This window comes from Triplophysa dalaica, chromosome 3 (assembly GCF_015846415.1).
Source record: "Triplophysa dalaica isolate WHDGS20190420 chromosome 3, ASM1584641v1, whole genome shotgun sequence".
Classification (NCBI taxonomy): domain Eukaryota; kingdom Metazoa; phylum Chordata; class Actinopteri; order Cypriniformes; family Nemacheilidae; genus Triplophysa; species Triplophysa dalaica.
Window position 1 is genome coordinate 3,306,728 of NC_079544.1, and position 25,395 is coordinate 3,332,122.

Sequence of the window (25,395 nt, forward strand, 5' to 3'; positions counted from 1 at the left end):
AGGTAAAATATTTCAAATAAGAGATTTTGCTTTATTTATTGTCTTGCATTTTAGCAATTTACACCAAAAATCAACCGTATTTTGACCACCATGGAGTGTATCAGTAAACCCGCCTTTAGTTTGCGTCATGTCAGACTTTTAATTATAAGATTGGTTATTTTTCTAACAGAAAATAGCAAATGTTAGTGATTGAAACTTAAATATAAGTAACATTTAGTATTCACGTTAGAACGCTCTGCACAGAGGTGAGTGTTTATATAATAATATCTGCAACAATAGCGACACCATCCGGAATAAATAAGCATCTAATTTACAAAGATTTATTTATTTTAAGTCAGTTTTCCTGCATATATTTTTCATCATGAGAAAACTGAAATATTTTATAAAAAAACATCTATTGTTTAGTATAATAGGCAGCACAATAAAATATAGAAAACAATTAAACAATGACAAAACGCTATAATTACGTCTAGTTTTTTAAACCAGCTAGTTCTCGCCCCCCATGTCTTATATGATATCGATAAACTTGCGTTTTATTGATTTTAAAATGCGGAAGGATCTATGACGTGGAGCTTGAGATGTTGGCATTTGAATCGTCAAACTTTATTGTTCGCGTTCATGGACACACTGCGCGGATTGAGTGGATTCAGTAGACGTGTCAGCTACGGAAGTGGAGCTGCAGAAACATACGGCAAAACCCTAAGAACAGGGGATGATTTTATGAATTACATTTACGTACATTTGTCAATATCGTAAGACATAACGCATTCCAAGTCGGTCATTATTGCGAGAGAAGATGCTGACCAAATTTGAGACAAAGTCGGCCCGAGTGAAAGGTATGGAACACAATATCTGTGCTGGCTAACTTCCATTGACTGTTTCAGTTAACGAACTCTTTTATGTATGTTTGTGTTTGTCAGTCTTAACCACTTTAAACTACCGGTAATATGATTCAATACGTTTATAGAATTGTATTTATTTTGGCTTCTGCGGTGAATTATGTCCATTGAAATATGCTATATGTCAGTCGGTGCTGCTAGCATACAGCTAAGCTATTGGTTTATTAGCAGCAGAGGCAGATAACTGTACTTTTGAACATTTCGGTGTATCTCCACTGTCGTTTTTCACTTGTTGTGCTGATGACGTCACTGAATTTTTTATTATTATTTTGTGTTGTGTTTGATCATATTTAAACGAAGACAATGTTAATGGCAGAGTCCGGATAATTTGACTAATCCACGTCCGCGATCTATTACGGATTGTCTTCATTTTATAAAACGTGCAGTTTAAACGCATCTTTTTATCATCTTTTCTCATTTAGGGCTGAGTTTTCATCCCAAGCGGCCCTGGATTCTCGCCAGTCTGCACAATGGTGTCATCCAGCTTTGGGACTATCGCATGTGTACCCTGATTGACAAGTTTGACGAGCATGATGGTAAGAATCGGCCTCATAAGGATCTTATAGCTTCTATTATTTATTCTGATGTCTCATGATTTTGTGAACTGTCATTCAGGTCCAGTCAGAGGTATTGACTTCCATAAGCAGCAGCCGCTGTTTGTGTCGGGAGGTGATGACTACAAGATCAAGGTTTGCTTCCTTTATACTCAGTGCTGACGAGGAGAGCACAGTGTTATTTGGCTGGTCTTTAGGTTGAGAATATCTGACATGAATTAAAAACTTCTGATTTTGATTTAAGGTCTGGAACTATAAACTGCGTCGGTGTCTTTTCACTCTTTTGGGACATCTTGACTACATTCGCACCACCTTCTTCCACCACGTAAGCTCTGTCAACCTTATAATGCACTTTGATATTTGTTGTAGTCATGTTTTGAAGTCATACAAGAGCCCTACAATTTTGTAATTATGTTCTTCAGGACTATCCCTGGATCCTGAGCGCCTCGGATGATCAGACCATCCGCATTTGGAACTGGCAGTCCAGAACGTGTGTCTGGTGAGTATTTCTACACATTTTGAGTTTATGTTGGTTGGCTTCTGGTCTGAGCAAAATAACTGTTAACATGTATATAAATATTATTATTAGATTATATTTTTATATATAAGTAAGAGTAAGATGAGCAGTATTGTATTTTAATATGGGCCGAGTCTTATATATTCTCTCTCTCCTCCGCAGTGTGCTGACTGGTCATAATCACTATGTGATGTGTGCTCAGTTCCATCCCTCTGAAGACTTGGTGGTGTCGGCCAGCCTGGATCAGACAGTGCGCGTGTGGGATATTTCCGGTGAGGAGGTTTGGGACAGGCTGGAGTGGTTTGGGAAGACTGGGGAGTTGGGAATGGAGGGAGAAAGACAGAATGAGGTTGCCTAATGGCATACCCTTCCCCGTTCTCCCTTTAAAGTGTGTACAGAACAAAACTCTGTGGGCTCTATGCAAAAATACCTCTCACTCTTTAATCATTTTTGTGAAGTTTTATTATTGGCTAATGGAGGATACCATATCTAATACACTGTTCTTAAGGGCAAATACTTTAAGAGAACCCCAAAATAAAAATTCTGTCATCATTTATATACTCCCATATTGTTCAAAACCTGTATGTGATTCTTTCATCTGTGGAACACAAAAGAAGATATTTTGAGAAATACCATACAATGGAAGTCAATCATTAACATTCTTCAAAATATCTTATTTTGAGTTCTGCATGTTCTTAACGATGAAAGAATTTTCATTTTTCGGGTGAACGGTCCTTTTAAGGAATGCTGACTTGAGAGGTGTTTTTGTTATTTTGCATGTTTTAATGATATTGTCAATGCTAATGTCGGACTTCTTTTCTCAGCACCTTCTTTCTCGCTAACCTTTAACCTGTCTGCACTGTCTGAATACTGTTCACACCCTCTGCCATCCTTTTTTTCACACACAAATTAATACAGAGAAAATAAATGTACTCCTCACACCAACATAAAAAACAGCTGCATGGATAGTATGAGGACATGGAATGTAATTGTGTGAAATACTGACCACCAAAAGTGTTGTTAATACCCTCTTTTGATATTGTGCATGATTGAATGTCAGGTGATTTGACCACTTAATCCTAACGCTAAAACCCATGACCATTTTACTTCTCACATACCCTGCTACCCATTATAGTCTCACCACTAATCATTTTTATGTCACCGCTATTATGTTAGTCTGTAGATTTTGTTGCCAGATTGGTATCATTTGTCATTTTATAGATCTCCTAATTAAATAATTATATGTTATAAATCCACAACATATAATTGATTTTTTTAAGTGTTTATAACATAACTCAAATGCACGAAGAAAGAATTCATCTTTCCATTTGCTAACAAATGCACAAATTAACCGCAGTATTCCAGCCATCCAGAGATTATTTTGACACGCTTCATCTCCATCAATCCACCAGTCCGTTCATTCACTGCTCACTTCCTCCCCACACCCCCCTGGAAACATCCACGTGTAATGTACATTGATCAACAGCTGCAGCTTTTGTTGGACTTTTATTCATTCTGCATTTGAAGTGCTTAGATCTCAGACACGCATTCTGTTCTCCTCGTCTCTGTGTCCTGACCTGAGCTACACCGATCATCTTTCTGTCATTGATCATTATCATCCAACCCAATCGGAGTTACAGCTTCTTAATAAAAGGAATAGTTCTCCCCAAAAAAGAGAATAAACAAATCATTTTATTTAAAAATGCTGGAAGTAAGTTTTCAAATTTGGGAGAACTGTTTCTTTAAAACGCTTGTTTTGTTGTGATTGTAGTTTTTCCTCGATTACAGCAAACTATAATATGATAACTCAAGTTTAGAGCCACAGTACTGGAGGATGTTTGTTGTGTTTGTTTTCTACAGTACCTGTGTATGTTTAACAGTCCAACAAAATGTTTATGCGTCTCGCGTACCGTTACTCTCACACAACTCACGTTGTTATTGAGCATCAGTTTAATGTTGTTCCTTTTGTTTTTCCCTCCCCGGTTTGTGCGTGTTCCTGTGTAACTTGTATATGGCTCCCCTGTGTGTGTCGGACTATAAATGTTGCTTCCAGGTCTGAGGAAGAAGAATCTGTCCCCCGGGGCTGTGGACACAGAGGTGCGTGGCATCTCTGGTGTCGACCTGTTTGGGGTCTCTGATGCTGTAGTGAAGCACGTTCTAGAGGTGAGAATTTGCTTGACTTAATTTGATAAAAAAATGTTTAGACCTTAATTTTCCTTCCATGTTTTTCATTTGTTGTGAAATGATTTAAGTTTTGAATAAATGATGACAGACTGGCTGATGGACTACAACTTTTCGCATTATCTACTGCAAAAAAAGTGTGCTGAATCGTTTTGGATATTATGTTTATAATTAACAAAATACCGATAACCGTGTTTTCAAATATGACGATTATTGTCAATAAACCGTTATATTGTGACACATAGCTTGAATAAAACTCTTTCCATTATTGGCTCTCAGGGTCATGATCGAGGGGTAAACTGGGCAGCTTTCCATCCCAGCATGCCTCTCATTGTATCAGGAGCAGATGACCGGCAGGTGAAGATCTGGAGAATGAACGGTAAGTTTGAAATGTTAACGTAGTCGGAAAACTTCTGGACTTCCTGTTCCATAAGCTAGCAAGTTACCTAGCTGCTAAACCTAATGTATAGTATCGAGTTTACGTTATGAAAGTAATGTTATAAAGTGAATAGTAAGGTTACATCGTACTCTTGACATAAAAAATGCAAAGCACACAAACATTTCGTCTTGTCTTTCAGAGTCAAAAGCATGGGAGTTGGACACCTGTAGGGGGCACTACAACAATGTGTCCTGTGCAGTGTTTCACCCTCGCCAGGAGCTCATCCTGTCCAACTCTGAGGACAAGAGCATCCGCGTGTGGGACATGTCCAAGAGGACAGGCGTCCAGACTTTTCGTAGAGACCACGACCGTTTCTGGGTGCTGGGAGCTCACCCCAACCTCAACCTGTTTGCTGCTGGTAGGTTACTGGTAGAGATTATGTGGATGAGCGATACGGGTGATGGATGAAATGCATTTAAACGGTTATTGTCTCCATCTCAGGTCATGACAGCGGGATGCTGGTGTTTAAGCTGGAGAGAGAGCGTCCGGCCTACGCTGTGTACGGTAACATGCTGTACTATGTGAAAGACCGATTCCTGCGTCAGCTCGATTTCAACAGTAGTAAGGATACAGCTGTCATGCAGCTGCGCAGGTAGGCAGACACTTGCCCCTTAAGTACATACGGATATTTTTGAGTGAAGTCAATTGGTGAACATTTTCAACAAGATTTTTTTAATGAGCTTATTTCTTTGACATTCACAGCGGATCAAAATTCCCGGTGTTCAGTATGTCCTATAATCCTGCGGAAAACGCCGTGTTGTTGTGCACCGTGCGTATTCACATACATTACTAACATATGAAGAGTTTGGTTCAGAAATGAGAACTCTGATAAAAAAAAAAAAAAAAAGTAGGATTTTTATTGTTATCAAGTTTTTAAAGTGTTAGTAAGCTGTATTTTTTTCACTTATTATGGCTTAAATCAAACCAAATGCAGTCTGATTTATATTAATGCACAATAAAAAAACATGATTTTGGAGAAAGAATTTAACCAACGGAGTTTTATCATTTTGTAACCAAACACTTCATATATTTCATGGAGAAGAGATGTTGAAACAAATGAACAGGTGTAACAGGGTGGATTAAACATACATGTATATTTTTTCCTGTTTTAGAGAGCCACTAACCTGGAAAACAGCACATATGACCTGTACTCCATCCCCAGGGAGAGTGACTCGCAGAATCCTGATGGTAATATTTTGTAACTTTTTGTTTTATTTTTCCCAAATGTTTGTTTTCAGTCGTGTAGTTGTTCACTTTTTAACTTCTGTTTGAATAGCACCTGAGGGTAAACGCTCCTCGGGCCTGACTGCGGTGTGGGTGGCCAGGAACCGGTTTGCCGTGCTCGATCGCATGCATTCAGTGAGTATCATTACTATTCAAAGTGCACAGTGTTGAACTCATTAAAAAGCAGGAGTGTAATGACACGTGTTAATGTTTGGATGAGCCAAAGTCAAGAATGTTTCCTCATTTTCGCACCCCTCCAGCTGCTGATAAAGAATCTGAAGAATGAGATTGTGAAGAAGGTGCAGGTGCCGAGCTGTGAGGAGATCTTCTATGCTGGGACGGGGTCTCTGTTACTGCGGGACGCTGATGGAGTCACGCTGTTTGACGTGCAGCAGAAACGCTCCCTCGCCACGGTCAAAATCGCCAAAGTGAAATATGTGGTGTGGAGCGCTGATGCCAACCACGTGGCCCTGCTGGCCAAACACGGTACTGCAAATTCTTCAGTTAAGGCCTGTTCACACCAATAACGAAGACTATAAAGATAACAATAACCTTATAGGTTACAATGTTTTATTGATTTAAATTTTGCGTTTTATTCATCGGCTGAAATAATTGCTTTGAAATATGATAGCAACAACAATATTGTTCCACTTCGCTATTATAGTTGTGGTGCAGATGCTGATATTCTCATGCATTTAAAACGACTTTCAAAACACTTTTAAATACAATGTAGTTCATTTTTGTAGTTATTATTCTTGGTGTGAATGGGCTATTCGCAGTAAACCGCTGTCAAGAATAAACTTTTATAATTATATGTTATGTATCATAAAGCTTTTTACAGTGTGCATCGTTGCAAAGCTACATACAGAAGACATTTTAGCGGTGAATGAAAAATATATAAAAATAAACTTGATTTTTGCATCTTACATTGAAAACTGAAAAGTATCCATAGAACTGTAAATGATCTGTTGTATTTATAGCAGTATTAAGAAAGTCTTAAAGGGATAGTTCACCCCAAAAAAATACAAATTCTCATTTATTTCCCCTCATGTCATTTAGAACATGTATACATCGATATTAGAAGATATTTTGAGAAATGTCTTAGTGGTTTTGTGTTCAATGGGGTCCAATGTTGTTTGGTTAGCAACATTTCAAATGATCTTCTTTTGCGTTTTGCAGAAGAAAAGAAGTCATACAGGTTTGAAATGACAAGAGGGTGAATAAATGATGAAATATTTCATTTTGGGTTGTACCTTCCCCCATTTTGGGCCAGGTTTTTGCTGCTGAATGCACAATACAGTTAGTTTCATTAAATTGTTCTGAACCTTCTGCTTTTCAGTCATCATGATCTGCAACAAAAAATTAGAGAGCCTGTGCAACATCCATGAGAACATCAGAGTGAAGAGCGGTGCCTGGGCTGAGAATGAGGTCTTCATCTACACCACCTCCAACCACATCAAATACGCTCTCACCTCAGGGTACTGCACCAGCCAAAAACAAAAGCTTGCCATTATACCTTTACTTCTGCTTGACTTTTTTTAACTTTCAAATTGTCTCGCAGTGATCACGGTATAATTCGTACACTCGACCTGCCCATCTATGTGACGAGAGTTCGAGGCAACAGTGTGTACTGCCTGGATCGCGAGTGCAGGCCACGAGTGCTCAACATCGACCCAACCGAGTACCGTTTCAAACTGGCTCTGGTCAATCGTAAATACGAGGAGGTCCGTGTCTGTTTTTAACAAAGTTAGTCAAGTGTTTTCTTTTGGTGGATTGTTTAAACCACCTTTAATCTCCCCAGGTTCTTCATATGGTGCGTAATGCTAAACTGGTTGGCCAGTCTATCATTGCATACCTGCAGAAGAAGGGCTACCCAGAGGTCGCGCTTCACTTCGTGAAGGACGAGAAGACTCGCTTCAGCCTGGCACTGGAGTGTGGAAACATCGAGGTATGCAAGAGTGACGGTTTACCAGGAAATAACCATTTTCCCATAATTTATTCTGTAATACAAAAGTGTTCATATAAACTCCTATCCTGCAGGTGGCGCTGGAAGCTGCAAAAGCTCTAGATGAACGTAGTTGCTGGGAGCGTCTCGGCGAGGCGGCTCTTCTCCAGGGTCATCACCAGGTGGTGGAGATGTGCTACCAGAGAACCAAGAACTTTGACAAGCTCACCTTCCTGTACCTCATCACTGGAAACCTGTCCAAACTCAGGAAGATGATGAAGATAGGTGGGTGAAGAGAAAGAGGCATGAGCACGAGTTTGGAATTAATTCTTCATTCAATTAATTGTTTCTGGTTTGGGTTACAGCCGAGATAAGAAAAGACATGAGTGGACACTATCAGGGCGCTCTTTACCTGGGTGACGTCAGCGAGCGTGTGCGAATCCTGAAGAACTGCGGACAGAGTATGTGCCTTTACTTTGCTATCACACTCGCACGTCTCACAGTGTCGTTTTACCAAGATTTTTCACATAAGAACGATGATAATTGTAAAGAAATCTCTATCCCCAATATTTGTAGAGTCTCTGGCGTACCTGACTGCGGCCACTCATGGGATGGATGAAGAAGCCGAAGCCCTCAAAGAAACCTTTGACCTGGAAAAGGAGGTGGTAAGTTCTGCTCTTCTTACTTTGACTGACAAACACTTATAAACGTCTGAAGGATTGAGACGTGAACACTTCCGATGTACAGGTGCCCGAGGTCGACCCCAATGCTCAGTTGCTGCAGCCACCTCCTCCCATCAACCCTCTGGACACCAACTGGCCTTTGCTCACCGTTTCTAAGGGCTTCTTTGAGGGAGCCATTGCTGCCAAAGGTGATTGATTTGTGATGCATAGCTCATAGTGGGTTACCAGGAGTTCTGAAGTTAAATAATGTGTTTTTGTTGAGTAGGAAAAGCAGGACAGATGGTTGCCGATCAGGATATGGATACTGCTGGAGCTGAAGGCTGGGGAGAAGATGCAGAGCTTCATCTGGATGAAGGTCTTCCATCTCTGTTTATATGTATTATTAGGCTTTTTGCAAAAAGGATTTATTTATTAGACGATTAATAGTCTTAATCGCTATGATTTAATAGACGACTAATAGTCATAATCGCAATGATTTGTTTGACAATTAATTATCATAATCACAATGATTTAATAGATGACTAATAGTCAAAATCCCAAAGATTTATTAGACGACTAAGTCATAATCGCATTGATGTATTAGACGATTAATAGTCGTAATCGCAATGATTTATTAGACAATTAATTGCCAGTTAAATGTCATAATCGCGACTGCCCTAGGTGTAGACACTCTTTCTTTAGCAATATTACATGACTTATGTCTCATACCCTTGTCCTCAGATGGATTTATGGATGCTCAGGAGGGATTAGGTGACGAGGGGGCTATCGGTAAGGAGGAAGGTGAAGGCTGGGATGTTGAGGAAGATCTGGACCTCCCTCCTGAACTGGTGAGCACCTGTCTTTTCTGTGTAAGGGAAAGAAAATGTCTGTTATTTGAAGCTTAATTGTGGTATTCGTTGACAAATAGGATGTACCTGCTGGTGGTGGAGGCGGAGCTGAGGGAGAAGGATTCTTTGTACCGCCCACCAAGGGCACAAGTCCCACCCAGACATGGTGCAACAACTCTCAACTGGCTGTGGATCATATTCTAGCCGGATCCTTCGAGACGGCTATGAGGGTAAGAGAATCTACACATTTGACTTAAGTTGAATATCTCATAAGAATTGAAACAAATGAAAATCATGGACATAATTGTTGCCGTCTCTAACTGCTCTTCTCCTTTCTGTAGTTGCTGCACGATCAAGTTGGCGTGGTTCAGTTTGGACCCTATAAGCAGATTTTCATGCAGACCCTGTCCCGTGGTCACACGTGTTACCTGGGCCTGCCGTCTCTGCCCTGCTTGCACAGTTACCCCCAGAGGAACTGGAAGGACAGCGGGGCTAAAGGAGGCCTGCCAGCGGTCGGCCTGCGTCTGTCTGACCTCATTTCGCGTCTGCAGCAGTGCTACCAGCTGACCACGGCGGGACGCTTCGAGGAAGCCGTGGAACGCTTCAGGGTCATCCTGCTCTCGGTTCCTCTGCTCGTGGTCGACAACAAACAAGAGATTGCAGAGGTATGTGAGGGGAGAAACTGCTACAGTACATTTTCCTCTGCTCTGGATCATGATTTTCTATATAACTTCTTCATTACAGGCACAGCAGCTCATAACCATCTGTAAAGAGTACATCATCGGCCTCACTATGGAGACCGAGAGGAAGAAGCTTCCTAAAGACTCTCTAGATCAGCAGAAGCGGCTCTGTGAGGTATGTTCAGTTGCATTCTCATGAAAAAGTGTAACAGATTGTAGTTTATATGTTTGTTTATCTGGCGTTTGTGTCTGTCAGATGGCGGCATACTTCACACACTGCAGTCTGCAGCCCATCCATATGGTGTTGGTGTTGAGGACGGCTCTCAATCTTTTCTTCAAACTCCGTAACTTCAAAACGGCAGCGGGATTCGCTCGACGTCTCCTCGAGCTCGGCCCCAAACCAGAGGTGGCACAACAGGTGAAGAGATGCGTGGATTGTGTGTTTGACATTTGAAATGTGATGAGGACATTTCATCTGCATCATTGAAAGCGCTTGTATTGCTGTATTGTTGTTTATGTTATCTTGGTATGAAAATCATTGTGTTTATGAAAGGTTGTGTGTGTGCGGCAGTATTGTCAAGACATTACTGGATCAACATTGATGGATTGATGGGCAACTTATTTCTTGTTCATTAATCCGTCGTGTTTTTGGTCTCTTAGACACGAAAGATTCTTGCAGCATGTGAGAAGAACCTGACAGACGCTCAACAACTTAACTACGACCCACACAATCCCTTTGACATCTGCGCAGCCTCGTTTGTTCCCTTGTACCGTGGGCGGCCCGTAGAGAAGTGCCCCCTGTCTGGAGCCTGCTACTGCCCCAAATACAAAGGAGAGGTGTGCAGGGTTACACAGGTGAGTACAGAGCCCTCATCACATTTGTACAGTAGTGGAGGGCAAATGTATGCTATATTTATAATAGGAATAGTATGGTATTAAAGGTACAGTTTGTAGAAATTGCCTCTAGAGGGTGCACAGTCAAAACAACAACAATCGCGTAGGTTGATGACAATATGTAGAAGCGTGGAATGATTGTCCAATTAGATGGTGTGATAACACTGAACGAAGTGTTCAAATCTATCGTAGAAAAAGTAACATTGGTAAAAATAAAATAGGCCTAGTGTTTTTTGGATATTTTACTGCAAAATTCGTACAAACTCTACCTTTAAACAGACAAAACACTAAACTTAAGGTTAAAAATTATTGATCAGCCACATCAAATAAAGGAATACAATTCTAATATACAAATGCATAGGAAAACAAAAAGCTCACGGTACTTAAAGGGATCATATGACACGGCTAAAACAAATATTATCGTTTGTTTTAGATGTAACATTCAATGTGTATACACGATTTAAGGTGTATTTTCCATATACCGTGAATTCTTGTATCTCCTCTTTGACCCACCTCTCTGAAAGGGACCGATTTTTTTCACAATGCTTATTGCTCTGAAAAGCGAGGTGTGCTATGATTGGCCAGTTAACCAGTGCGTTGTGATTGGTCGATTTGTGCTGGTGTGGTCACACGAGGCCTTTCAGGCAGGTCTGGGTGAGCATTAGCTTCTAGATAGAACGCACCTTTTGTTCCCACAGTTTAATTTTTGCAATTTTACGTGTCTGATACATGCATGGGCAACTTATAACACACCAAAGACACAGAAAAACATATATTTGCGCCATATGACCCCTTTCAAGCATTGTTGATGATAGTTTTGTCAATTATTAACATTGTGTTGACAAACTCCTGTAGTAGTACTTTATAGTCATTCTCTACCTTCACACATGTAAAGTCTTTGCCAAATCTCTTAAAAATGTTCTCAAAGCTGAGCTTATGTTTAAACTCCAAGCACAACTAGAACAGGCATAAAACATTTTTAATGCATCATTAATAATTTAATTGTGTAAAAAGCTAAGATGTCTATGTACAACAGTGACCAAACTCCAACTTTAGAAAAGAGTGTATTGATGGCAAAAAGTCAAGAGACTGCTGCAAAGAATCTATTTCATTGGCTGTCTCTTCTGTTTCCCAGGCAACCGAGATCGGTAAAGATGTCATTGGGTTGCGCGTCAGCCCGCTGCAGTTCCGCTGAGCGAATGACACCAGCATGGATGGAAACGGTTGTGCTTCTGTCTCTTTTACTCTTTAAGATGAAGTAATTAAACCTTACATGTGATCAGAGATAAAGAAATACCTAATGACTATTCTGTATGTTACTGTCGTCTGCATCATTCTATATCTACATGCTCACCTAACAGAGAGCGTCTGTTAACTGCAATTAATATAAATAACTAAGTGCACATCTCTAACTCTTTCATGACTGCATTAGAAGCATGATGCAACACACTATTTTTCTGTTCTCTTCAAATATGGAAATAAAGTTCAAGTAAACGAGTGTATTACAGTGTTTTATGTTTGCTATTAGGAGAGGCCTAGTTTTCATTTATATCAAAAAAAATACAATTTTCCAAGGTATTAAATTGGGTATCTTTTCATATTTGTCCAAAGAGGTCATACGCATAAGTTTGCCTGAATTTAATCATTACGTTGGCGAATAGTGGGAGGTTCATCTACACCCGGTTGTTAAACAACATTGTTGGCTAATGGGGAAATGAAGTTCATGCAAAAGGCTGGAGGATAAGGAGTTGGAACCATGGCTGAGGGCCGTCTCTGGGAATAACCATTAGGTGTACTGCTCTGTGTGTCGAATTAGCCATTAGCATGGTGATGTCCCAGAACTTAAAATTGCCAACATTCTTACAAATATCTTTGTGTTGAACAGAACAAACATTTATTTAGATTTTAAACAACACGGGTTGAGTAAATTTAGGGAATTTCATTTTAGGGTGAACCAGCCCTTTAAAGTGTCGCCAATGTTACCTGATTAAAACTTGAAGTGCCGATGAGATTGAAAATGTATGGAAAGGGTCTTAAAAAAAGTCCTTAAAAGTATTCTATATGACTCCATGATTTCTGAATATATCCATTTAAAGATTCTTAACAAGTAGTGATCTAGTCATGCTATGGTGATACTGTATGTGAGAAATTAGAGTCAAGGTTCATGTGGTTTTGATTAGAGTCATTTATTTGAGTAAATTGGAAACTTGTGCTTTCAATTTCAATGTCCATTTCATGCAATAGATGGTGTTTGTTATAAATAAGAACGTGAGGATCTTATATTAGCAGTCCACATAAACATGTCATTAGTCACAGTCCTTCTGTCTGCTCAGGATCATCCGACTCACATCGATGTTGTTATTGGTAAAAACTTCCTTGCCGTGCTCAACAGTGGCAGCAGGCAGTGATCGGGTGCGGCCCAGAATCCAAGCAAAGTCCACGTGAAACAATCTCAAAACGTCGGTGCAGGAATACACCACTGCTGAGTTCTCATAGTCAGTGGACAGAATCCAGTATGGAGTGTACGGCAACACTGAAATATTAAAAATAAAAGATTAATTTAACTCATAACTACTCGAATGCTGAATGTGATTTCTTATAGGACACTAGTTATTGTTACCATAAGAAAAACTAACTCCAAGCTTCGCTGGATTTTTTTTGTCTTCCACCACTGCGGTTCCCTCGATTCTTTTTACTTCTCCCTTTCTAAGAAAATTAAATTTGATAAAAATGTGTAGTTCAATATAGCGGAATAGATTGTAATCCAGTATGTATCTTTCATATCAAATCAAAGGACTCACAGAATCTCAGAGCTCACGACTCGAGCAGATCCGTCCAGCGTGAGAGTGAAGTTGGTCTCAATGCATCTCCCTCGTTCAAACTGAGCTGGAAGTTTTGCGATCTCAAACCACCTCCCCATGAACTGCATCAGACACGCAAAGAACGCAAGAGAAATGAGATGGAGACGTGAGCTGTGAGCTGTGATGTCAGTGGAGGTGCGTTACCTTCTTCAGGTTGAAGGCAGGTTGGGTAGCAGGTTCTGGGCATGGACCCCAGTGGGGCACCTGGGCATTTGTGAAGGGCAGCACGAGGGCCAACAGACCCACCAGGAATGGCTTCATTTTCTTTGATAAATCTTTACTATTAAAAAAGGCGAAGATTAATAAGATAATAATCTTGCAACCTTGCATGTATTCCATTGGATAGAGAACTGAGGTGGACGGCATACTCAAGTACATTTTAAATACATTCACATTTATGCATTTGGCAGATAAACGTTTAAAAACTTTACTAAGTTTAACAGTATTACATTTCATGTTCTTTTTAAAGTATTAAAGGTTAAAATAATGTAAAAATGTATTTATGAAATATAGTCGAGTAAACGGTGTGATTTGTGATGTAGTGAGGTTAAATTGTTCCAAAGTAAAAATATTAAATAATAGACAGTTAAATACTGTCCACCTCTAAAAACTAATATAATATAATGTAATATAATAACACAATTAAGGTATTAGAGGAAACACAGTTTGACTATTGCCCACACAGGAAAAAATGTCATTTCAGTGTATAATATTTCAAAAATTGTGTGTGAAATAATATTCATAATTTAAGTTTTTCCAGGCGCCACAGTTTCTGGAATATTACATTTTACGTCTTTTCCAGTTCAATAAATAGAATGCTTACCTCTGGATGTGATGTGGTGTATGTGATGGATTGAGAAGCTGAAGACTATTTATTTGACTCTCTCTCCGTGTTTGGGATCATGTGATGTGTTATGAAAGAGTCTTTGTGACTCTATTTCCAACGTGAAGGAAGTCATTAAAACTAACAGAAACCATGAGGGAATGTTCTGTTATTATTCTCACATCACAACACAAAACGCTTTGTCAAGTTCCTGAAATAGATTTAGGAGGAGTTTGTTTATTTCATCCCGTTTGAAGCATATACGTATACTTTCTAGCTCATTCTGGTGAATCTCTCCTTCTTTGTTAAAGAGGAAGGCCAATAGTACAGAGCTTGTTGATGTAAGAGGCTGATTTATTATACACCTACTTGTCACAGGAATGTCTCCGGAGAACACAGATGAAGAAAAGTCCAAACGAAAAAGCACCGTAATAATAAGACCACATGAAGTATACAACTACGTTTAAGACAAGATAGTGATGGTGGAACCAGAGTGAGTTTATAAAGTGTCCGAGTAATGAAGGAGATGAGTGGCAGAGGAGGATGATGGCTGATACAAGGTAGGTGAGGAAGTGCAGAGACTGATGGGAAGTGCAGTCAGGGAATGATGGCCACCGTACTAAATGGTTGTTTCAAACCGAAGTGCTCATAACTGGCCACTTCAAAGGGCCCTTCAGAATGAAGGATGTCTAAGGCTACAACTGATGGTCACTTCAGGCTCCCATGATTCTTGCGCAGATTCTTTGCATGCAGAGACCCGCCTCCTTATGTCCTTTATAATGGAACGCAGTACATTGTTCCCAACCAGAAAGTAGGTTTTAAATGTACTTAAATATTAAAGGTAAATGTATAAATGTATTTTATGAAATGTAGTGGAGTAAACTATATATATGTATTTATATGTATTTGCTTAATGTAGTGAACATTTTCCCGAAGTAAAAACACTCAAAGATACTTAATAAATGAACTTGAGTAAAATACTGAAGTACTGTACACCTCTGCCCAGCTCTGCCCTGGAGGGCCGGTGTCCTGCAGAGTTGAGCTCCAACACAAAGCAAAAAATATCAAACACATCGGAACAAGTTTATCAACCTTTTCAAGATCACTAGCAACCCTTACATCAAGCCGCCATTGAATCCATGTTGAAATGTGTTGTTTTGTCAATGTGAATGAATCAATATCACTTTTGCACACGCAATTAATATTGAATCTGTTTTACATTGAAACAAAAACCACCATTATGGTGTTAAGTGTTTGCTTTAGTTGGCCTCTCTTATTAAGAGTCTTCTAGTTCCTCTTTAAATGCTCACAGAAATGGTTCCATGAGAACACTTGTGCTTTATAGAGTTGTTTTAAAGTTGACCTTTTTGTGAAGCTGTTATGGAGATGAGAAATAATACAAAAAATGTTGAAGATGGCCAATTCCGTGAAAATATCATATATCAAATATCTGGTAACAACACAGATTTTAACATTTGGTAGTTCACATACACATGTGAGATCTCTCTTCAACATTGTAAAGCTTTTGTCTTATTTTTAGTGCATGATTTTTCATAGTCAGGTAAGTGCCATTTTCAGGATTGTCACATCCATAACGCTACATATTCCTCATAAATGGACATATGAAAATGAATATAAAGTAACTATTTTATGTTCTATAAAGACTGAAGAGGCATCCCTTCTCCATTCATTGGGTATTATTGCTTCAGGATTCTGCATTTTATTTGATAGAAATCCTACAAAGTTTATCATCTCCCAATAAACGTGTCCATTTTTGTCACATCCATAACACATTTTTATATCCCTTTTTTAACATATAATTTGTTTTCATAGACTGACATTTATTTATTTTTAGATTCTATCAACAGGGGTTCAGTTAAACATAAGATGGTTCACTATAATCGTAACAAATTCATTCATTTTTATGTCACTTTCATTACGCAAATTTTACGTCCATAACGCTGGAATTGCCCAGATTATCTTTCATGACTGATTTTAATGTTCTGGTTTACAAGTTTAAAGACACTGTGACAAACTAAACAAAACTTAGACAAGCTTAGACGTCAACACAAACCTCAATTTTATTTTGTTAATCAATAGAAGTCTGATGCTGTACCACTGCATTTAATCTCACGATAAAAGATACGTTTTCTTTCTACATTTGTCAAAAATGTCAACCCAATTAGCTTCTACATGTACAGTATATAGCTGAAACCACACAGTATTAATGAGAGACCTGCACACAATGAGTCCAAGTAAAGTGGTTAACAAATGTGTCCGATTCAGCACAGCATACGCAACAATTTAAGATGTTAAAATACATGTATTTCGCATTATTAAATATGTATTTAAACCGATTTCATCAGGCCCCGAAATTCCTCAAAAAGAACACAAATGATGGCCTTCCCAGATGCCATAGTTCAACTCTTGCGTCATCAGAAACGCACCTTGTTCAACGCACAACCGTTTCTGTTTAATAAATGTTTTTCAGCGTTTTGTTGGGGCTGAACGCAGCCCTGTTTTTAACATCGTTTCAATGGTTTTCATCTACTCTCTTAATATCAGGAAAGCTACAGACAGGTGTGTAACTAAACTCTGGAGGACACCCCTGAATAAAATTCTCGAGTACTGTAAACCTCCATAATTTGACATTTTTAGCTTTTCGAAAATGTGTGACAATTCTGTGTATACATATCATTCATTATAGCATCGTAATCATTTTTGAAAAACACTTTTAAAAAGTTTTACAATATATATTTATATAGACAGTCTTTTATTAGCACATCATGTAAATATGTCTTCAAAGCATACTGTTAATATCAAGAAAAACTTGCAACGTTTTTTTTTCAAAAATAAAAATAATCTTTATGACAAAAAATGACCCAGTGCTTGGGCAAAATGCCCCTAACATTTTTAGAGAAGTTATGGAAAATTAATTCCTATAATAGTTAATGTACATGTGTTTTAAAGTATTTAAACATCTACTTTAATTAAATTAAATATATACAAATTCAAATGCAAATGAAAATCCCATTTAACCCTGGACCGTGGCCTCACGTGCAGCTGTATTTTGCATGTTGAAGGTGTATGTTATCCAACACATTGATAAGGGGCTATCTATGCACATGCGCTATACGGCTACATAATTCATGTAAATTGCTGTCCCACATAAAAAAACACATTTAAAAAGCATCAAGTATTCAAATTTTAATTGTTAAATCCTTCTATCATCTTTCGAAACCCACAATAATATTTATAATATCAGAAAGCTTTATATATATATATATAAAATCATACTTTATTGGGTACTTTAATTGTGAAAGGGGTGTCCCGGACAAACCACTAAATTCCAACTTACAAAAATGATACATATTTTTTGCATTGTTTTCCATTGACAAAATTGGGGAGAAGAGGATTTTTCTGAATTTTTCTGAAATTACAATATGAAAATTAAATGCACAATTACTAGAAATGGGTACCTTTGATATTATACAATTTGCACACATAAAACATTTCTGGGCAGAAAAAATCGTTTTCAACTCTGATTGTGCACCAATTCTGTAGAATGGCCCATTTAAGGACAGTTGTATAAGAACAGTTAAAAGACAACCGACTTATGAAATAATGCACAGGCGGGAAGAATGTTGTGATTTGCATTTTGATGTTGAAGATTTAACAAGTAAACCAGTGACTCTATATATTAAGTATCATTTGTCTTTTTTAACCCTTTGATTTTAGTCTCTACCCCAATGCTTACATGTGCGAGACGTCCTGTGATTCCATCTTCACCTGTTCCATCCAAAGTGTGTTTACTCAACCTTCAACATCTGTTTGCGCAGATGCCCGGACCCCCAAGTTTCCCCAAGTTTGTGAGGGGGTGGGGTTTGGTGACATAACAAATAGGTGTCTTGGTGTATAAATATCCACCTTTGCCGTTGTTTCGTACCAAGGTTTTACACCAGAGACCAAACAGGTAAGAGATGTCTGATTGTTTATTACATTTGCTGAAGTTTTGTTTCATTCACTAAACGTTTCTCATTTTTTAGGTGAATTTTAGACTCTACACTCAGTCAAAATGCAGACTCTACACGTCGTGTCTCTTACTCTGCTGTGTGTTCTGGCGGTCAACGCTCAGTCCATCGGCTCTGGAAAATGCCCACAGCCTCCTGTTCAGCAAAACTTTGATCCTGCAAAGGTGAAATTATTATTATTAACCAGAAATTGTAGTGGAGTGTCGTGAGGACAATTTGGGAAGAAAAAATTATTTCATGCATTCATCATCATCATCCAATCGAATTTAAGCATTGATTTAACTTTAAGGAACCAGTCACAATTAATCTCTTCATGGACGAAAGTCACAATAGTAATTCATATGTAGAGTTTTAAAGGAAAAGTTCACACAAAAAGGAAAATTTGGTTATCATTTACTCTGCCTCGAATTGTTACAAACCTGTCGAACACAAACAAGTTTCTTTTTAAAGAGTGTTTGTAACAGTTCTGGGGCACCAGTGACTACCATAGTAGATTTTTTCCTCCTGTAGTCAGTAGTGCCCCAGAACTGTTTGGTTACAAACATTCTTTAAAATATCTTCTCCTGTGTTCAGCAGAACAATAAAATATTGCAACAACTTCATGGCGAGTAAATGATGACAAATTATATTTTTTTGGTTGATCTATCCCTTTAATTTAGTGTTAAATCAGAGCAGTATAATCAATTCAGAAAATACCATTTAAAAAGACCGTAAAATAATCATGTAGAGTTCAAGATCTCTGTTTAACAGACCTCTGTTTAACAGTCCTCGTGTTTTGAGATATCATGTCTAAAGATAAACTATACAATATGTAGTATAAATATATAAGGAATAATTTAATCCGGTCCATCCAATTATTCAAAAATAAATGCACACCCGAGGTGGTAATGCGGCCCAACGCATTAACTTTCGAATAATTGGACGAAGAGGATTAAATTATTCTGCTTATACCACGGTTACCACACCACAGGACATTGTTCAAATGTTTAATTTCACTGTTTGTCATGTTATCTTCTTTAAAATGCTGTGGATGGTAGGACTACATTCTTGCACATCTCAATCGGAAGCTTGAGCCACGAGGTGTGTTTGTGTGTGTGTGTATTTGTTATCAGTTATAAGCAGCACGAAAAGGAAAAACCAGAAGGCTATCAGTGTTTATTAGTGCGTGTTGTTTTTCTATTTAGAATCAGAATTTAGAGCTTTATTGCCAAGTCTGTTTGCACATACTAGGAATTAGTTTTGGTGACAGGAGCATCCAGTACACAGAAACACAACAATACACAGAGACCATAACACAATAGAATACAATACACAGATGATTTAAAGGGAATATGGGTATAAAAATTTAAGTAATAAAATACAATAAACATAAAATAAAGATGTAGAGTAAAGACATGCAAGTATGTAAATATGTACAAGTAAAAAATAAGAATAGACTATTGTAGTACAAGGTATGTGGTATATACAGCAGAATGAATGAAGTATAATTTACAGTAAAAGTTGTATAAAAATAGATGGTGTGTTATCTCAAGGATATAATTCATATTGCAATTAGTTATTAATTTCACGGTGGGTAAAATACATTTAACTGTTCAAGAGGATGATGACCTGAGGGAAGAAGCTGTTTTTGTGTCTGGTTGTTTTGGTGCTCAGAGCTCTGTAGCGCCGACCAGACGGCAGCATTGTGAAGAGATGATGATGATTTAGTTGATGATTTAGTTAGTGATTTCTGTATATGTATTTCTTATTTTCTAAATGCTTTGTTTATTGAACCGAAACTGTGCACGCATTTCCATTAACAGTAAAGTTTGACGTCAGCTCAAGAGCAGATTGCTGTGTAAGGTGATGTACTGGAGCGTCGCGTTATTCATGGAGCCTTCAGATAGTTCCAGGAAGTTATGTTTTCTCTTTAAATGCTTTATTTCTTTCATAGTTTATTCATTAAATGGCTTTTGTCTTTAAATGGGTTGGAAGTTCAGCTCAGTTGGTCTTTTTAGACGCAGTTCCATGCGTAACTAGTAACTATTGAGAGCCTCCATGAACCGTTCTATTGAAGTCAACAAAGTTGACGCAACTCTCTCTGCCAATGGCTCTGGGCTACACTATAAGTCTATAAGTTCTGTTGTTTAAACTTGGTGAAGTTATATGGGACTGTAATGCGGTCAGCAGACCTGGAACACCTTCATAGGTGTGCATTTACTGATAGTTAATGCATACTCACGGAACATTTATCAGATTGAAGCATTCAACAGCCACGTGGAATAAATAGGGTTGAAGGATGGCACACAGTGGCCTTAGATAGTTAATAGAAATTTAAAAACATATAAATCACTATATAAGTGCTTCATCTTCATAAAATCCTACTACTTTATTTCTTGTTTTTTCTTCATTAGTATATGGGCAGATGGTACGGGATCAAGAAAATTCCAAACACATTTCAGTCAGGAGAATGCTCTCGGGCTACATATGCTCTGAGCGACAATACTGTCCTGGTTCGAAATGAGCAGCTTCTGTAAGTGGAATATTGATTTCACTAACTTATTTAGTCATAAGGCACAAATGCATGAAAACGTGAGCCAAATCTTTGCTTAAGTTTAGATCAATGTCGTCCAACAAAAGTATCTGCTGAGATAGCTAAAATGTACTCAATGCTTTTTTTCTTATAAGTCCTAATGGAAATGCCAGCTTCATTGATGGCACTGCAAAGATTTTAGATCCATCACAACCCGCTAAACTTGAAGTCAGATTCTTTGAAGGTAAGTCTAGACAAACCATCTTGAGATCACACTGAAAGGGACAGTTCACCCGTAAATTAAATTCTGTCATCATTAATTCACCATCAAGTTTTTCCAAACATGGATATATTTTGTTGTTCTGCTGAACACAACAGAAGACATTTGAAAGATTGTAAGTAACCAAACATTTCCGAGGCACTGGTAGTCAATAGTGCCCCTGAGCTAGAAGTGATTCATTGTGTTCAAAAGAACAAAGAAATGTATAACATAATGGCGAGTAAATGATGACAGAATATTTGGACAAAACTTCAAGTGTTACCTACTTAATTGGTTCAGTTTTTTTAAGAATGTTTGATTTGATCGTCATTACACTTTCTGTGCGGTCCTTCAGATCGTGGTGCTCCCTACTGGGTTCTGGCTACCGACTATGACAACTACACCCTGGTTTATTCTTGTTCTGAAACTCTTGATCTCTCTTATGCTGAGTATGCTTGGATCATGAGCAGAACCCGCACCCTTCCCAAAGAGACCATCACTGAGCTGCTGGACATTCTCAAATCCAACAACATCAATACGGCTTTGTTCACAGAAACCGACCAAAGACCAGAGCTGTGCAGTGGCATGCCTTAAAGGAAAAGTTCACCTCAAAATCTAAATTGTGTTATTTTTTCTCACCCATGTCTTTTTCCATCAAGATGTTTTAAGACCTCCCGGCTTCTTTGGAAGACAAATAAAGATATTTTAAGTGACATCAGAGAGATTCCCTGGCCTACTCATAGACATCATGGTTATATTTGTTGTCAATGTCCAAAAAAATGTCCTAAAGAGATCGTTAAATTGGTACATCCACTCATAGTGACTCAATTTAATTTTTTTGAAGTGACGAGAATAGTCTATGTGCGAAAAACAGAACAAAATAACGACTTTTAATTGTTATATTCTCAAACCGAATGCGTCAAAGTGTTCTCGTGAAATATATCTATCTAAGTCATTATATTGTCCACGTGAGTCACTACATCATTCCTTTTGCCAAACTGTTGTGAAATATGAAAACTACAGACTAAGAGCTTTCACATGATATACAGTATAGTCAAGGTTAAAGGTGTAGACAAATAATTTTCTGTTGTGAATTTGTAAGATATATATTAGTAACAAATGGATTTGTGACGTTAAATGGATTACTCTTGCTGTCGTTTTCCCAATCACAAAATGGAAAAAGAACGTGAAAACTAGAGACTTAGAGCTTTCCAATGATTTATAGTTCATTTTATATATATGACTTTAAAGCATACTGTGTGATCCTGAATATCAAGAAAAAACACACGAAGTATTCTTTCAAAAATAAAATAAAGAAACACATCTTAACAAAATGACCCAGTGCTGGGGCAAATGCCCCGTACATTTTTAGAGAAGTTACAGAAAATGAATTCCAATAAGAATTATTTTATACATATTTTAAAGTGTTTAAGCATCTACTTTTATTAAATTCCATTTACACCAATACCTGAAAATCTGATCGAAACTGGACCGTGGCCTCACGTGTGTTTTGCATGTTGAAGGTGTTTGTGATATGTTATCCAACACATTGATAAGGGGCTATATGCACGTGCGGCTATATAAGGACAGTTGTATAAGAACAGTTAAAAGACAACCGACTTATGAAATAATGCACAGGCGGGAAGAATGTTGTGATTTGCATTTTGATGTTGAAGATTTAATGTGTAAACCAGTGACTCTATATATTAAGTATCATTTGTCTATTTTAACCCTTTGATTTTAGTCTCTACCACAATGGTTACATGTGCGAGACGTCCTGTGATTCCATCTTCACCTGTTCCATCCAAAGTGTGTTTACTCAACCTTCAACATCTGTTTGCGCAGATGCCCGGGTCCCCAAGTTTTCCACAAGTTTCTGAGGGGGTGGGGTTTGGTGACATAACAAATATTGTGTATAAATATCCACCTTTGCCGTTATTTCGTACCAAGGTTTTACACCAGAGACCAAACAGGTAAGAGATTTCTGATTGTTTATTACATTTGCTGAAGTTTTGTTTCATTCACTAAACGTTTCTCCTTTTTTTTAGGTGAAATTTAGACTCTACACTCAGTCAAAATGCAGACTCTACACGTCGTGTCTCTTACTCTGCTGTGTGTTCTGGCGGTCAACGCTCAGTCCATCGGCTCTGGAAAATGCCCACAGCCTCCTGTTCAGCAAAGCTTTGATCCTACAAAGGTGAAATTATTATTATTAACCAGAAATTGTAGTGGAGTGTCGTGAGGAAAATTTGGAAAAATGTGTCTTTCATGCATTCATTCATCATCATCCAATATAATTTAAGCATTGATTTCACAGTAAGGAACCAGTCACAATTAACCACTTTATAGATAAAAATCACAAAAGTTGTTCATATGTAGAGTTTTAAAGCAATAGTCCACACAAAAAAGAAAAATTTGTCATCATTTAATCGCCCTCAAATTGTTACAAACCTATCGAACACAAAATTTGTTTTTAAAGAGTGTTTGTAACTAAACAGACTACCATCATTTTTTACTGCTGTAGTCAGTAGTGCCACAGAAGTGTTTAGCTAGAAACATTCTTTAAAATATCTTCTCCTGTGTTCAGCAGAACAATAAAATATATACAGTCTTGTAACAACTTAATGGCGAGTAAACAATGACAAAATTGTAATTATCTTAAACCAGTGCAGTATTCAAGAACTCCTCTGTTTAACAGTCCTCCTGTTATGAGATATCATGTCTAAAGATAATCTATACACGTTTATGTGTAATAATTATATAGAGTTAAAGGATTGCATTCAGTTGCCTTAGTTTAGTTAATGGACATTTTATAAAACATATAAATCACTATTTCTTCTCCTCATCTTCATAAAATCCAGCTGTATAATTTCTTGTTTTTTCTTCATTAGTATGTGGGCAGATGGTACGAGATCATGAAAATCCCGAGCCCATTTCAGTTAGGAGAATGCTGTCAGGCTACATACACTCTGAGCGACGGTATTGTCCTGGTTAGAAACGATGAGCTTCTGTAAGTGGATTTTAGTACCTTATATATTTAGTCATAAGGTAAAATGCAATAATATGAATAAAAATAACCCGATGGCAAATGCTTTTTTTCTTTCAAGTGCTGATGGAACTGTCAGCTTCATTGATGGAACTGCCAAGATTGTAGATCCATCAGAACCCGCTAAACTTGAAGTCAGCTTCTTTGAAAGTAAGTCGATCTACACAAACAATCTTGAGATCACACTTAAATGGACAGTTCACCCATAAATGAAAATTCTGTCATAATTTATTCACCTTCAAGTATTTTGATATTCTGGTCGACACAAAAGAAGATATTTGAAAGAATGTTGGAAACCAAATATTTCTGAGACACTATTGATAACTACCAGGAAAAGAAAACTACTATAGTGTCCCAGAGCTATTTGGTTTTCCACATTCAAAAGAACAAAGAAATGAATACAGGTTTGGAACAACATGAGGGTGAATAACAGATGATAGAATTTTCGGGCAAACTTCAAGTTTTCCCTACTTATTTGTTTCAGTTTTTTGAAGAATGTTTGATTTGATCATCATTACACTTTCTGTGTGGTCCTTCAGATGCTCCTCCTGGTCCCTACTGGGTTCTGGCTACCGACTATGACAACTACACCCTGGTTTATGGTTGTACTGAAACTTCTGATCTCTCTTTTGTTGAGTATTCTTGGATCTTGAGCAGAACCCGCACCCTTCCCAAAGAGACCATCACTGAGCTGCTGGACATTCTCGAATCCAACAACATCAATACGGCTATTTTCACAGAAACCGACCAAAGTCCGGACCTGTGCAGCAGCATGCCTTAAATGTAAAGAAACCCCTGGAGATATGTCTATGTGAGAGGCATGTTAAGGTTAGGTCAGTCATTGGACTGTGACATGAGAATGTGAATAAACCTGCCGTGTATTACCAAACCTGCCGTGTATTCTCTTCGCCTGAAATGTACACCTTTAGTTTAATCCTATCAATAAATTAAGGGTTAGTTTATTCCTGGAGTTTATCTATTATGAAAATAACATAATAAATCCCCAATTTAAGATCAAAT

General features: G+C 38.0%; 4 protein-coding genes across 4 annotated transcripts; 3 read left to right on the forward strand and 1 right to left on the reverse strand.

The window, feature by feature from the left end:
- The first annotated feature begins 626 nt into the window (after positions 1-626).
- copa (COPI coat complex subunit alpha) lies at positions 627-12,345 on the forward strand. The gene is made up of 29 exons (XM_056743860.1): positions 627-836; positions 1,322-1,435; positions 1,515-1,588; positions 1,698-1,778; positions 1,876-1,952; positions 2,133-2,242; positions 4,024-4,133; positions 4,431-4,530; positions 4,730-4,948; positions 5,032-5,182; positions 5,293-5,359; positions 5,703-5,778; positions 5,867-5,949; positions 6,075-6,300; positions 7,154-7,292; positions 7,376-7,538; positions 7,616-7,762; positions 7,855-8,044; positions 8,125-8,220; positions 8,336-8,424; positions 8,507-8,630; positions 8,708-8,797; positions 9,163-9,269; positions 9,350-9,499; positions 9,611-9,934; positions 10,014-10,124; positions 10,206-10,367; positions 10,610-10,804; positions 11,979-12,345. Exons 1-29 carry the CDS (start codon positions 797-799, stop codon positions 12,036-12,038), a joined length of 3,675 nt encoding a protein of 1,224 aa, XP_056599838.1. The 5' UTR covers positions 627-796; the 3' UTR covers positions 12,039-12,345.
- Positions 12,346-13,121: 776 nt separating this feature from the next.
- apoda.1 (apolipoprotein Da, duplicate 1) lies at positions 13,122-13,978 on the reverse strand. Its single transcript, XM_056743979.1, has 4 exons — positions 13,849-13,978; positions 13,645-13,766; positions 13,464-13,549; positions 13,122-13,376 (listed from the first exon to the last, which is right to left on the reverse strand). The coding sequence occupies exons 1-4, from the start codon at positions 13,963-13,965 to the stop codon at positions 13,150-13,152; spliced, it is 552 nt and encodes a 183-aa protein (XP_056599957.1). The 5' UTR covers positions 13,966-13,978; the 3' UTR covers positions 13,122-13,149.
- A 4,624-nt stretch (positions 13,979-18,602) lies between these two features.
- LOC130418042 (apolipoprotein D-like) lies at positions 18,603-21,923 on the forward strand. Its single transcript, XM_056743980.1, has 4 exons — positions 18,603-18,722; positions 20,952-21,070; positions 21,226-21,314; positions 21,685-21,923. The coding sequence occupies exons 1-4, from the start codon at positions 18,603-18,605 to the stop codon at positions 21,921-21,923; spliced, it is 567 nt and encodes a 188-aa protein (XP_056599958.1).
- A 1,365-nt stretch (positions 21,924-23,288) lies between these two features.
- Positions 23,289-25,240, forward strand: LOC130418039 (apolipoprotein D-like). Its single transcript, XM_056743977.1, has 5 exons — positions 23,289-23,302; positions 23,378-23,526; positions 24,221-24,339; positions 24,437-24,525; positions 24,915-25,240. The coding sequence occupies exons 2-5, from the start codon at positions 23,407-23,409 to the stop codon at positions 25,154-25,156; spliced, it is 570 nt and encodes a 189-aa protein (XP_056599955.1). The 5' UTR covers positions 23,289-23,302; positions 23,378-23,406; the 3' UTR covers positions 25,157-25,240.
- Positions 25,241-25,395: the final 155 nt, after the last annotated feature.